The following is a 13,702-nucleotide window of genomic DNA, read 5'->3' as shown; positions in this document are numbered from 1 at the left end:
AGGCAGCATCCGAGGAGCAGGAGAATCGATGTTTCAAGCAGAAGCTCTTCAGCAGGAGCACCAATTAGCAGGATTCTAAGGCAACTATGTTTCTAAGGTAGAGACAGACCCTTCAACCCAACTCGTTCAGGTTTCCCAAACCAAACTAGTCCCATTTGCCTGCATTTAGCCCATATCCCTCTGAATCTTCCCTGTTCACGTCTTTTGAATGTTGTAATTGTTTTTTTTTCCGTATTTTCTTGCAGGTGTTTGGTAAAGGAAAACAGTGATGTTGCCTTTTTGGATAGCACAGCTCTGGCCAACATAAATGGTTCGTACATTTCACATGTCTTTATCTCTTTCAATATTTTATTCCACTGGAGCATTGTAGTCAGAGATTTCTCATTTACACCAGCTCTCCATTTGGCAGGATCTGGGTCGACTGACTGGCTACCACAGTCACCCCGTAACAGATTCCTGTAAACATGCTGAGGATCCTGGGATTGTATTCATTAGGGTTTAGAAGATTGAAGGGAGATCTAAAAGAAACTTACAAGACAATTCATGGCTTAGAAAGGGTGGACCCTGAGAAATTGTTTCTGTCAGGCAGGGAGATTAGGACTTGTGGGAGCAGCCTTGGAATTAGAGGGGGTATATTTAGTACGGAAATGAGGAGACATTTCTTCTGGCAGAGAGTGGTGGGCCTGTGGAATTCATTGCCACGGAGCACAGTGGAGGCCGGGACGTTAAATGTCTTCAAGGCAGAGATTGATAAATTCTTGATCTCGCAAGGAATTAAGGGATACAGGGAGAGTGGGGGTAAGTGGCGTTGAAATGCCCATCAGCTGTGATTGAATGGTGGAGTGAACTCGATGGGCGGAATGGCCTTACTTCCACTCCTATTTCTTATGGTCTTATGTTCCCAGTCAGCAGTGGACTGGCAACACTGCTGTACAAAACACTTGTCAGACCCTGTTTTGAGACTTTTGCAATTTTAGTAGTCATAGGTGGGATGTAATTTCTTTTAGAGTGGGAACAGGCTGTATAGTCACCAGCCACTTTGGCAAAAAAGCATCATTTTGGATTTGTTCTCTTAGGAAAGAGAAAATGTCAAAAAGACAATTGTAGTTTTAACAATTACAATGGACGTTGATAGCATTGTTCCAGTAAAATTAGGACATTGCAAATAGAAATGGACGTCTTCAGTGGAACTATATTCAGACAATAGGGTAAAGCTTGTGGAAATAGTCAACAGAGAAGTTACTTGAAGTAGATCATAGAATCATGGAATCCCTACACAAAGAAAGCTAACTTTGATGGTATTATTGGCTAGGATAAGCTGGCAAGGATACTTAAAGGGTCGACAGTCGATAGGCGTTGACAGACATTTGTACATCCCTGTCAGGTGTAAGAGTAAAACAGGGAAGGTGGCTAACCAGGGAATTCAGGGATAGTGTGAAAGCCAAAGAGGAGGCAGATAAATTGGCCAGAAAAAGCAGCGAACCTGAGGACTGGGGAAAATAGAATATGAAAGTAAGCTTGAGGAAAACATTAAAAACTGACTGCAAAAGCTTCTATAGATACGTGCAGAGAAGAGGACTGGTGAAGACAAATGTAGGTCCCTTGTTGTTAGAACCAGGTGAATTTATAATGGATAAGAAAGAGATGACAGACCAGTTGAAGAAATTCTTTGGGTTTGTTTTCACCAAGCAGTACACAAATAACTTTCTGGAAATGCTAAGGGAAAGAGGATCAAACATGAAGGAAGGACTGAAGGAAATCCTTATGAGTCAGGAAGTGGTACTGGGGAAATTGATGGGATTAAAACCCAATAAAACCAGGGCCTGATGCTGTGCATCCCAGACTACTTAAGGAAGTGGCCCTAGAAATAATGGATGCATTGGTGAACATTTTCCAGCGTTATGTAGACTCTGGAAAAGTTGTAATAGACTGGACTGTCGCTAATATAACCGCACTCTTTAACACAGGAGGGAGAGAGGAAATGGGGAATTATGGGCTGGTTAGCTTGACATCAGTGGTGGGGGAAAATGCTGGAGTCAATTGTTAAGGCTGTAATAACTGAGCGTTTGGAAAGTAGTGACAGGATCAGTCCTGGTCCGAATGGATTCGCTAAATGAAAATCATGCTTGACAAATCTTCTGGAATTTTCTGAGGATGTGACCAGTAGAGTGCACAAGGGTGGATGTTATGTATCTGGACTTTCAAAAGGCTTTTGACAAGGTTCCACATGAGAGTTAAGTGAGGAAAATTAAAGCTCATGGCATCAGAGGTAATGTATTGACTTAGACAGACAGGAAGCAGGGAGTTGGAATAAACGGGTCCTTTTCAGAGTGGCAGGCAGTATTGAGTGGGTGCTGCTGGGGTCAGTGCTGGGATCCCAACTGTTCACAATATATAGAACCTCGATTATCTGAACGAGATGGGCGAGGAGTATTTTGTTTGGATAACTGGAGACAAGCGGTAATTTATGAGTGCGGGTTATCTGAACGTTTCTTGGTTATCTGGCAGTGCACACCATAATGCCGTTTAACTGTAACTGAAGGCTGAGTTGCCTAAATGCCGGTTTTTAAGGGACCTTGAGATCTTGTTCAGTTAATCTGAAAATCGGATAATCGAGGTTCTATTGTATTTAATTAATGATTTGGACAAACAAATTGAATGGCATTTGCGGCCAAGATTAAGCTGGGTGGCAGTGTATGCTGTGAGGAGAGTGGTAAGAGGCTGCAGGGTGACTTGGACAGTCTGGCTGAGTGGGTAAATACTTGGCAAGTGCAGAATAATATGGATAAACGTGAGGTTATCCACTTCGGTCGCAAAAACAGGAAGGCAGATTATGATTTGAATGTTGACAGTTAAGGAGAAGGTGAGGTGCAGTGAGACCTGGGTGTCATGGTGGAACAGTCACTGAAGGTTGGCACGCCGGTGCAGCAGGCAGTGAGGAAAGCTAATGGCATGCTGGCCTTCACAGTGAGAGGATTTGAGTATCGGAGTAAGGATGTCTTGCTGCAGTTGTTACAGGGCCTTGGTGAGGCCACACCCTGTGTACTGTGTGCAGTTTTGGCCTCCTCGTCTGAGGAAGGACATTGCTATTGAGGGAGCACAGTGACGGGTCACCAGACAGATCCCTGGGATGGCCGGACGGGCATATGAGGAAAGAGTGGATCGACTGGGCTTTTACTGGCTGGGATTTAGATGAATGAGGGAATCTCACAGAAACATATAAACTCCTGATGGGACTGGACAGGCGAGATATGGGAAGAATGTTCCCAGTGTTGGGGAAGTCCAGAACTAGGGGTCACAGTCTGAGAATAGGGGGTAAGCCATTCAAGACCGAGATGGGGAAGAATTTCTTCCCTCAGAGAGTTGTGAACCTGTGGGATTTTCTCCCACAGGAAGCTGCTGGGGCCAGTTCATTGGATATACTCAAGAGGGAACTGGGCATGGCCCTTGCTGTTAAAAGGATCAAGGGGCATGGGGAGGAGAGGGTCGGAATGGGATACTGAGATTGCATGAAAAGCCATGATCATATTGAATGGTGGTGCAGTCTCGAAGGGCTGAATGACCTACTCCTGCATCTAAGTTTATGGTTCTATAGTGTAGAAGCAGGCCATTTGGCCCATCAAGCTCACACTGATCTTTCTAAGAGCATCCCACCCAGACCCACTCCCCCCATCCCTGTGAACCTATATTTCCCACGGTTAACCCACGTAGACTGAACATCCCTGGATACGATGGACAATTTAGAATGGCCAATCTATTAACTTAAAAATCACACAACACCAGGTTATAGTCCAACAGGTTTAATTGGAAGCACACTAGCTTTCGGAGCGACGCTCCTTCATCAGGTGATTGTGGAGGGCTCGATCGTAACACAGAATTTATAGCAAAAATTTGCAGTGTGATATAACTGAAATTATACATTGAAGAATTGATTGTTGAGCCTTTCATCTGTTAGAATACAGTGATAGTTTCCCTTCTTTCATGTGTAAATCATAAAACCCTTTTTTTAAAGTTGCATTCTCGGGTTAGCTGTTAACAATGGTGATAGCTAGACAATATGTTGAAGGTGTTAGCCCCCTGTGCTCTCTGTCTATGACCTGATGTTTAGATTTATTCTAATCTAAAAAGTGAGATAACAGAGTTTTACATAAATTCATGCAGTTTTTGAGCTCAGAGTTCTACATGAATGTATGTGGTTTTTGAGCAAAGTGCAATGTAACTCTGAAAGTACCAAAAAAATTCACCACACAAAATATATGTGTGCTAACCTGCACATCTTTAGACTGTGGGAGAAAACCAGGGTACCCGAAGGGAATCCATACAGAGAATGTGCAAACTTCAGACAGGCAGTTGCCTGAGGGTGGAATTGAACCCAGGTCCCTGATGCTGTGATGCAGTGGTGCTAACCATTGAACCACCATCCTATCCAAGTCTCCTTTTTTAAGAGGCTCCTTCAAACCTCTCTCTTTTTGTTTCGTATCCTCAGTGACTAGTTTGGTCAGTGTGTCAAAAACGTTGGAAACGCTGAATTAGCGGGTCAGATAGTCCCCGTGGAGCGAGACACAGATAAATAAAAGGGAAGTTGGTCTAGATGTTCATTTTCAGCAGCGAGGCCTGTGTCTCTCGCCTCCCTACCCAATGTAGACTGAGGTACAGAAAGCCCACTGTTTCCTGAAGGAAAATGAGAGCAAGGGATGTGATATAGAACAGGGTGCTCAGTGGGCACATACATTTATAGCCAATGTTGAAAATAGAGGTTTAGACCAGTTGTTGCTGCTTATAATTAGGATTGGGTGCATAGATATTTTCTAATTGACCTGCTCAGAGGTGACTTCTTGAGCAAGCACAACTTAAACCTACGCCTCCTGGCTCAGATGTAGGGATACTACCACTGCGCCACGAGACCGCTCCCACCCTGTTGTTGAAATTAAAAGCACTTGCTTCATTGGTTCTGTCTCAATGAAAAATTGAGCCTTGAGATTGAGAGCTGAAATCCCACCTTGGCAAACGTTAGTTCGCTGATCATTTATGGGGTAGCACCATAAAGATGGTGGAAAGCCAGCTAGATCATAATATCCTTCAGAGAAGTGAATCGGTGACAACTAGCTGGTCTGATTCCTGTCCCATTGTATATGACTGAGGCCTTTAAGAAAGGTGGGAGAGAGAAAGCAGGAAATGATAGACCAGTTAGTCTGACCTCAGTGGTGGGAAAGATGCTAGAGTCTATTATAAAGGATGAAATTACAACACATCTGGATAGTAGTAACAGGATAAGTCAGAGTCAGCATGGATTTATGAAGGGGAAATCATGCTTGACTAATCTTCTGGAATTTTTTGAGGATGTAACTCTGAAGATGGATGAGGGAGATCCAGTAGATGTAGCGTACCTGGACTTTCAGAAAGCTTTTGATAAAGTCCCACATAGGAGATTAATGGGCAAAATTAGGGTGCATGGTATTGGGGGTAAAGTACTAGATTGGATTGAAAATTGGTTGGCTAATAGGAAACAAAGGGTAGTGATAAACGGCTCCATTTCGGAATGGCAGGCAGTAACCAGTGGGGTACCGCAGGGATCAGTGCTGGGACCGCAGCTTTTTACAATATATGTTAATGATATAGAAGATGGTATTAGTAATAACATTAGCAAATTTGCTGATGATACAAAGCTGGGTGGCAGGGTGAAATGTGATGAGGATGTTAGGAGATTACAGGGTGACCTGGACAAGTTAGGTGAGTGGGCAGATGCATGGCAGATGCAGTTTAATGTGGATAAATATATGGTTATCCACTTTGGTGGCAAGAACAGGAAGGCAGATTACTACCTCAATGGAATCAATTTATGTAAAGGGGCAGTACAGAGAGATCTGGGTGTTCTTGTACATCAGTCAATGAAGGCAAGCATGCAGGTACAGCAGGTAGTGAAGAAGGCTAATAGCATGCTGGCCTTCATAACAAGAGGAATTGAGTATAGAAGCAAAGAGGTGCTTCTGCAGCTGTACAGGGCCCTGGTGAGACCACACCTGGAGTACTGTGTGCAGTTCTGGTCTCCAAATTTGAGGAAAGACATTCTGGCTATTGAGGGAGTGCAGCGTAGGTTCGCGAGGTCAATTCCTGGAATGGCGGGATTACCTTACACTGAAAGACTGAAGCGACTGGGCTTGTATACCCTTGAGTTTCGAAGATTGAGAGGGGATCTGATTGAGATGTATAAGATTATGAAAGGATTGGACACTCTGGCAGCAGGAAACATGTTTCCGCTGATGGGTGAGTGCCGAACCAGAGGACACAGCTTAAAAATACGGGGTAGACCATTTAGGACAGAGATGAGGAGAAACTTCTTCACCCAGAGAGTGGTGGCTGTGTGGAATGCTCTGCCCCAGAGGGCAGTGGAGGCCCAGTCTCTAGATTCATTTAAGAAAGAGTTGGATAGAGCTCTCAAGGATAGTGGAATCAAGGGTTATGGAGATAAGGCAGGAACAGGATACTGATTAGGAATGATCAGCCATGATTATATTGAATGGTGGTGCAGGCTCGAAGGGCTGAATGGCCTACTCCTGCACCTATTGTCTATTGTCTATTGAATGTCCTATGATAAGTAGAGAGAAGAACAAAGGTGGAGATGTAGGCTATTCAGCCCATCAAGCTTGTGCCACCATTCTAGATCATGGCTAATCATTACCTCAATGCTACTTTCCCTCATTGGAGGTTAATTTATTTCATTCACAGGATGTAGGTGTTGTTGGCTAGGCCAGTATTGATTGCCCATTCCAAATTGCCCAGAGGGCAGTTCAGTGTCAACCACATTGCTGTAGGTCTGGGGTCACATGTCAGCCAGACCAGGTAAGGATGGCAGAATTCCTTCCCTGAACGACATTAATGAACCAGATGGGCATTTCCAACAATTGACAAGGGATTCATCGTCATCGTTAGACTCTTCATTCCAGATTTTTATTGAATTCAAATTTGACCATGGCAAGATTTGAATCCAGGTCCCCAGAACATGATCTGGGTCTCTGGAGTAACAGTCCAATGCTAATCCATCACCTACCTTTGGTTAGCTCAGTTGGCTGGACAGCTAGTTTGTGATGGATACAATTCCCGCACCAGCCGACGTTATGATGGAGGACTCTCCTTCTTAACCTCTCCTCCCACCTGAGGCGTGCTGACCCTCAGGTTAAACCACCACCAGTCACCTCTCTCAAATGTCAGAGCAGTCCCATGGCCTGAGACGTTCCCTCATGGTGTCTGTAACCCTTAATGTCACTCGTCTCCAGACTCCTATCAATTCCTGTCTTTAAAATGCTCAATGATTGAGTTTCCATAGCTGTTGTGGTTCTGTTTGCCGAGCTGGGAATTTGTGTTGCAGACGTTTCGTCCCCTGTCTAGGTGACATCCTCAGTGCTTGGGAGCCTCCTGTGAAGCGCTTCTGTGATGTTTCCTCTGGCATTTATAGTGATTTGTACCTGCCACTTCCGGTTGTCAGTTCCAGCTGTCCGCTGCAGTGGTCGGTATATTGGGTCCAGGTCCACTCACCCACAGATTCAATCAATAAGCACATCGACCTGGACCCAATATACCGACCACTGCAACGGACAGCTGGAACTGACAACTGGAAGCGGCAGATTCAAACCACTATAAATGCCGGAGGAAAGATCACAGAAGCGCGTCACAGGAGGCTCCCAAGCACTGAGGATGTCACCTAGACAGGGAACGAAACGTCTGCAACACAAATTCCCAGCTCGGCGAACAGAACCACAACAACGAGCACCCGAGCTACAAATCTTCTCCCAAACTTTGAGTTTCCGTAGTTTGGGAGAAGATTTGTAGCTCGGGTATTCAGGTGTAGAATAATAGGATAGGGGAATGGGTCTGGGTGTGTTACTCTTCGGTGGGTTGGTGTGGATTTGTTGGGTCAAGTGGCCTGTTTCCAAACTGTAGGAGTTTTATTCTATCATCTCAGGACAACACAAAATCTTTATACCCAATGAAGTGCAGTCATAAAACCCAATTTATGTGCAGAAATATCCCTCAAATGACGTTGACATAAATGACTGATTGGTATGTTAAGTGATGCTGATATGAATAGGTTGGAAGAGGTTACCAGGGAGGGATGGGGTCTGTGATGGTGTTGGCTACCTTTCCGAGGCAGGGAGAAGTGTAGATGGAGTCAATGAATGGGAGGGTGGCTTGTGTGATGAACTGGGCTGTGTTCACAATTCTCTGTAGTTTCGTATGGTCCTGGACAGTGCAGTTGCCATACTAAATAGTGATGCATCTGGATCGAATACTTTCTACAGTGCATCAATAAAAATTGGTACATGCTGAATTTCCTTGGCCAATGAGGAAGTAGAGGTGTTGTTGTGCTTTCTTGACCATCGCATCAACCTGGATGGACCAGGACAGATTGTTGGTGATTGTCACTCTGAGGAACTTGATGCTCTCGACCATTTCCACCATTGATGTAGATGGGGGCGTCCCCTCCATCTTGTTTCTGAAGTCAATGATCAACTCTTTCATTTTGCTGATGTTCAGGTAATGGCATGAGAGGAGAGCAGGACAATAAACCACTGTAAAGTGATTCTTTGGCTATAAAAAGGTAGAAGCAGGTGAGAGCAGTCTCAGCCAGCTGGCTGACAGTGGACGGGTGCCAAGTCAAGAACATCAGACTCAGAAGAGGGAGAATCTGATGAGTTGAGTTGGAGGTTCAACTCACTGAGGATGGGAAGTTGTTCAGTGCAGTGGCTGAGGCAGGAATGTAGCGAAGGTAACTCAGTGACAGCGTCCTTGTCGTACTCGGGAGGGCAGTCAAGAATAAGGAGTGTGAGCGAGAGGTGAAAGTATTGAACAAAGGAGAAGGGGGAGTGGGGGTGATCAGCTGTGACCTGGTGATATGCAAACACACTGTCACCACAACAATATGAACAGGTTAGAGGTGTCGCCAAGGTGGGAGGCTTTATTAAGGGGTAAAGTGTCATCACTCCTCAGCCAGTTCCATCAATGCCATGATGTCAGTGCTATTAGTTATTTTAGGTCCATTGTTGCCAAAGGCCTTGCTTAGAAGCGAACTGATATCCATTGTGAGGAGGTGTAGTGGACAGCGAAGAAGGTTAGCTCAGAGTACAATGGGATCTTGATTAAATGGGCCATTGCGTTGAGGAGTGGCAGATGGAGTTTAATTTAGATAAATGTGAGGTGCTGCATTTTGGGAAAGCAAATCAAAGCAGGACGTATACACTTAATGGTAAGGTCCTAGGGAGTGTTGCTGAACAAAGAGACCTTGGAGTGCAGGTTCATAACTCCTTGAAAGTGGAGTCGCAGGTAGATAGGATAGTGAAGAAGGCATTTGGTATGCTTTCCTTTATTGGTCAGAGTCTTGAATACAGGAGTTGGGAGGTCACGTTGCGGCTGTACAGGACATTGGTTAGGCCACTTTTGCAAAACTGCATCCACTTCTGGTCTCCCTGCTATCGGAAGGATGTAAAACTTGAAAGGGTTCAGAAAAGATTTATAAGGATGTTGCCAGAATTGGAGGATTTGAGCTATAGAGAGAGGCTGAACAGGCTGAGGCTGTTTTCCCTGGCTAAGGGCTGACCCCAGAGGTGTTTATAAAATCATAAGAGGCATGGATAGGGTAAATAGACAACGTATATTCCCTGGGGTGGGAGAGTCAAAAACTAGAGGGCATAGGTTTAAGGTGAGAGTAAAAAGATATAAAAGGGACCTAAGGGGCAACTTGTTCACGCAGAGGGTGGTACGTGTTTGGAATGAGCTGCCAGAGGAAGTGGTGGAGGCTGGTACAATTACCACATATAAAATGGCAGTTAATGTCAGTTAACTAAAGTCCTGGCACCGCAGTTGAAAATGCTATCACCACGGGGAAATCAATTGTCAACTTATTGGACCACACCCTTCAACTGGAAGAGATTGAAGTTCTCAGCCGAGGGATCAATCTCTGCCCCATCACCAAAATGGACCCCAATTGGTCTTGTGGCAGGCACAGAGGAATTCATCAGATGAATGAGATTGTGGGAATTCTTCTAAGATGTCAGCAGTGATCCCAACGAGCCCACTGACGAACTGGGACAGTCATCAGAGAGATCCGCAGAGAAGCGACCAAACCATCAGGAAATGTGTAAATGCCAGATTCATCAGCCGTACCCACAAAGTCACCCAATCACAACGCAACGCCATCCATGCTCTCAAAATCAATCACAACATTGTCATCAGACTAGCAGATAAATGAGGAGCCATCGTCATTCAGGATAGAACAGATTACTGCAAGCAAGTGAAAAGACAACTGAACAACTGGGAACATTACAGGCAACTGCCTGCCGATCCAACCAAACAGCACACCCGTGAACTAAACACGTTGATCAGGACGTTGGGTCCAGTCCTTCAGAGTTCCCTACACGCCCTCATCCCACGTACTTCTCACATAGGCAACTTCTACTGCCTTTCGAAAATACACAAAGCCAATACACCAGGACGTCCCATCGTATCAGGCAATGGGACCCTGTGTGAGAACCACTCTGGCAATGTCGAGGGCACCTTGAAACCCATTGTACAGGGGACCCCCCAGCTTCTGTTGTGACACTACAGATTTCCTACAGAAACTCAGCACCTAGTCGAACCGGGAACATTCCTCGTCACAATGGACGTTTCCGCACTCTACACCAGCATCCCCCACAAGGATGGCATCGCGGCAACAGCCTCAGTACTCAACACCAACAACTGCCAGTCTCCAAACACCATCCTACAACTCATCCGCTTTATCCTCGATCATAACGTCTTCACTTTTGACAACCAGTTGTTCATCCAGACACATGGAACAGCCATGGGGACCAAACTTGCACCCTGGTATCCCACCATCTTCATGCACAGGTTTGAACAAGACTTCTTTTCTGCACAGGACTGCCAACTAACACTATACACCAGGTACATTGATGACACTTTCTTCCTCTGGACCCAATGCGAGCAGTCACTGAAACAACTGCACAGTGATATCAACAAGTTTCAATCCCACCATCAGACTTACCGTGGACTACTCTTTAGAATCTGTCTCATTCTTGGACATATACATCTCCATCAGGGATGGGCACCTTAGTACCTCACTCTACTACAAGCCCAAGGATAACCTCACGATGCTGCACTTCTCTAGCTTCCACCCTAAACATGTTAAAACAGCCATTCCCTACGGACAGGCCTGACATATACACTGGATCTGTTCAGATGAGGGGGATCGCGATGGACTCCTGAAGGTGCTCACTGATGCCTTCATGAGAACAGGGAATAATGCTCAACTCGTTGATCGCCAGTTCTGATGTGTCGCAGTGAGAAACTGTAATGACCTCCTTAGGAGACAAAAATGAGCTGCAACTGACAGGGTATCCTTCGTTGTCCAGTACTTCCGGGAGCAGAGAAACTGCGCCATGTTCTTCGCAGCCTGCCACACATTATTGATGAGGATGAGCACCGCACCAACACCTCCCCTACACCTCCACTTCTCACCTTGAAACAACTGCCAAACCTTAAACAGACCATCGTTTGCAGCAAACTGCCCAGCCTTCAGGACAACATCAACCGCAATACTGTACAACCCTGTCATGGCAACAACTGCAAGACGTGTCAGAGTGTCGACATGGATACTGCCATTACACGTGGGGACACCACCCACCATGTACGTGGCAGGTACTCATGTGACTCAGCCAACGTTGTCTATCTCATACACTGCAGGCAAGGATACCCTGAGGCGAGACCGAGCAGACGCTACGACAACGGATGAATGGACACAGCAATCAACAGACAGGAGTGCTCAGTCTCAGTCAGGGAACACCTCAGCAGTCCGGGACATTCAGCCTTGGATCTTCGGGTGGACATCTTCCAAAGTGGACTTTGGGAGAGGCAACAATGCAAAGTGGCCGAGCAGAGGCTGATAGCCAAGTTCGGTAGCCATGGGGATGGCCTCAACCGGGACCTTGGGTTCATGTCACACGACAGGTGACCCCACTGCACTTTACACACACACACACACTCTTACATACTCACAGACTCACATCAACCCTTTCTCATCCACACACACATACACTCCTGACACTCACATTCACGCACACACCCTCTCATAGGCTTATATGCCATCACACTCACACACACACTCTACCAAGCCTGCACACACACAAACACACACTCTCTCACATGTACACGCACTCTCTCTCTCTCTCTCATGCACACACACACACGTCTAAGTCTATGGGGTGAATTTGTATTTGCAGAATTATATTTGCAAATACATTCTATTTGCTCAAAAATGCACAATCTGCAGGCACCAATCCATGTAATATTTTGTAAATTCCATTTTGGAAGTAGAACCAGTCTGACTCAAGATTGGGATAGAGACAAACTCTAACCTCACACCTTTAATGCATTGTCTGAACTGAGTTGTCACCTTTTTAAATAAAACCTAGAGTTATCTCGAGAATGTGACTTAAAAGAAGTTCTGGGATTTATGTATTAATGAACCGAAACCTGCAACCCATTCTAAAGGATGAAAGACTTCACGGTTATCTTGGTTTGTTCAGTATATCATTTCAGTTGTATGGCACTGTGATCTTTTGCTATAAATTCTCTGTCTTATGGTCCTACTCCATACCCACCTGATGAAGGAGCAGTGCCCCGAAAGCTAGTGCTTCCAAATAAACCTGTTGGACTATAACCTGGTGTTCTGTGATTTTTAACATTTAAAAGGAACCTGGATGGGTATATGAATAGGAAGGGTTTAGAGGGATATGGGCCAAATGCTGGCAAATGGGACTACATGGGGTGGCACGGTGGCTCAGTGGTTAGCACTGCTGCCTCACAGCACCAGGGTCTCAAGTTCGATTCCAGCCTCAAGTGACTGTATGTGTGGAGTTTGCAAATTCTCCCCATGTCTGCGTGGGTTTCCTCCGGGTGCTCCGGTTTCCTCCTACAGTCCAAAGATGTGCAGGTTAGGGTGAATTGGCCGTGCTAAATTGTCCATAGGTTAGGTGAGTTAGTCAGAGGGAAATGGGTCTGGGTGGGTTACTCTTTGGAGGGTCGGTGTGGGCTTGTTGGGCCGAACGGCCTGTTTCCTCAGTGTCGGGAATCTAAAAAAAAAATCTGGTTGACATGGACGAGTTGGACAAAAGGGTAAATTTTCATGCTGTACATCTGTATGATTCTATGACTCTAAGTAAAAGTAGAAATTGAGTGATTGGTTCAAGTCCAGAGTAGCAGACACAATGCAAGCACACACACATGGACTCAGGGGAGGTTCAAGTTACATATACCTAGTTACCCAAATGCATGGACCATGAGAACCTGACAGTAAATGAGAAATAGGAAATCACTTAGAGATAATACGAAGGAATCTTGTGTTAAAGTTGTATTCTCTCTCAGCCCTATGAAATATTTTCCAAGTCTATAACAAGCAACCTTCTGCTTCTTCACTTCAGCATCAGAAACAGCCAAGTACAAACTGCTTTGTCCTGATGGAACCCAGGCTGAGCTCAAGGACTTCAGAAAATGTCATCTTGGACGGGGACCTGGCAATGCCATTGCGACCAGACACAACTACAGGAAGATCGCACGGAAATTTCTTGCTGTTGCTCAGGTATATTAATCTGCCGTCATGTAACAAAGACTAGGCTGTACTGTGGACAGGGGAGAAGAAGATAAACTGAATCTC

At 45.4% G+C, this 13,702-nt stretch overlaps 1 protein-coding gene across 1 annotated transcript in view; it reads left to right on the top strand.

Annotated features, from left to right (window-relative positions):
- sxph (saxiphilin) overlaps positions 1-13,702 on the top strand; it is a 410,934-nt gene that overhangs the window by 163,478 nt on the left and 233,754 nt on the right. The window contains exons 6-7 of the mRNA XM_088000335.1: positions 246-310; positions 13,470-13,627. Coding sequence (XP_087856461.1) covers positions 246-310; positions 13,470-13,627 — 223 coding nt within the window. The remainder of the gene's footprint in view (positions 1-245; positions 311-13,469; positions 13,628-13,702) is intronic.

Source organism: Chiloscyllium plagiosum, unplaced genomic scaffold (assembly GCF_037043375.1).
Source record: "Chiloscyllium plagiosum isolate Xiang-an unplaced genomic scaffold, Cpla_swu_hap1 HiC_scaffold_24, whole genome shotgun sequence".
Classification (NCBI taxonomy): domain Eukaryota; kingdom Metazoa; phylum Chordata; class Chondrichthyes; order Orectolobiformes; family Hemiscylliidae; genus Chiloscyllium; species Chiloscyllium plagiosum.
This window is presented reverse-complemented; position numbering and strand designations above follow the sequence as displayed.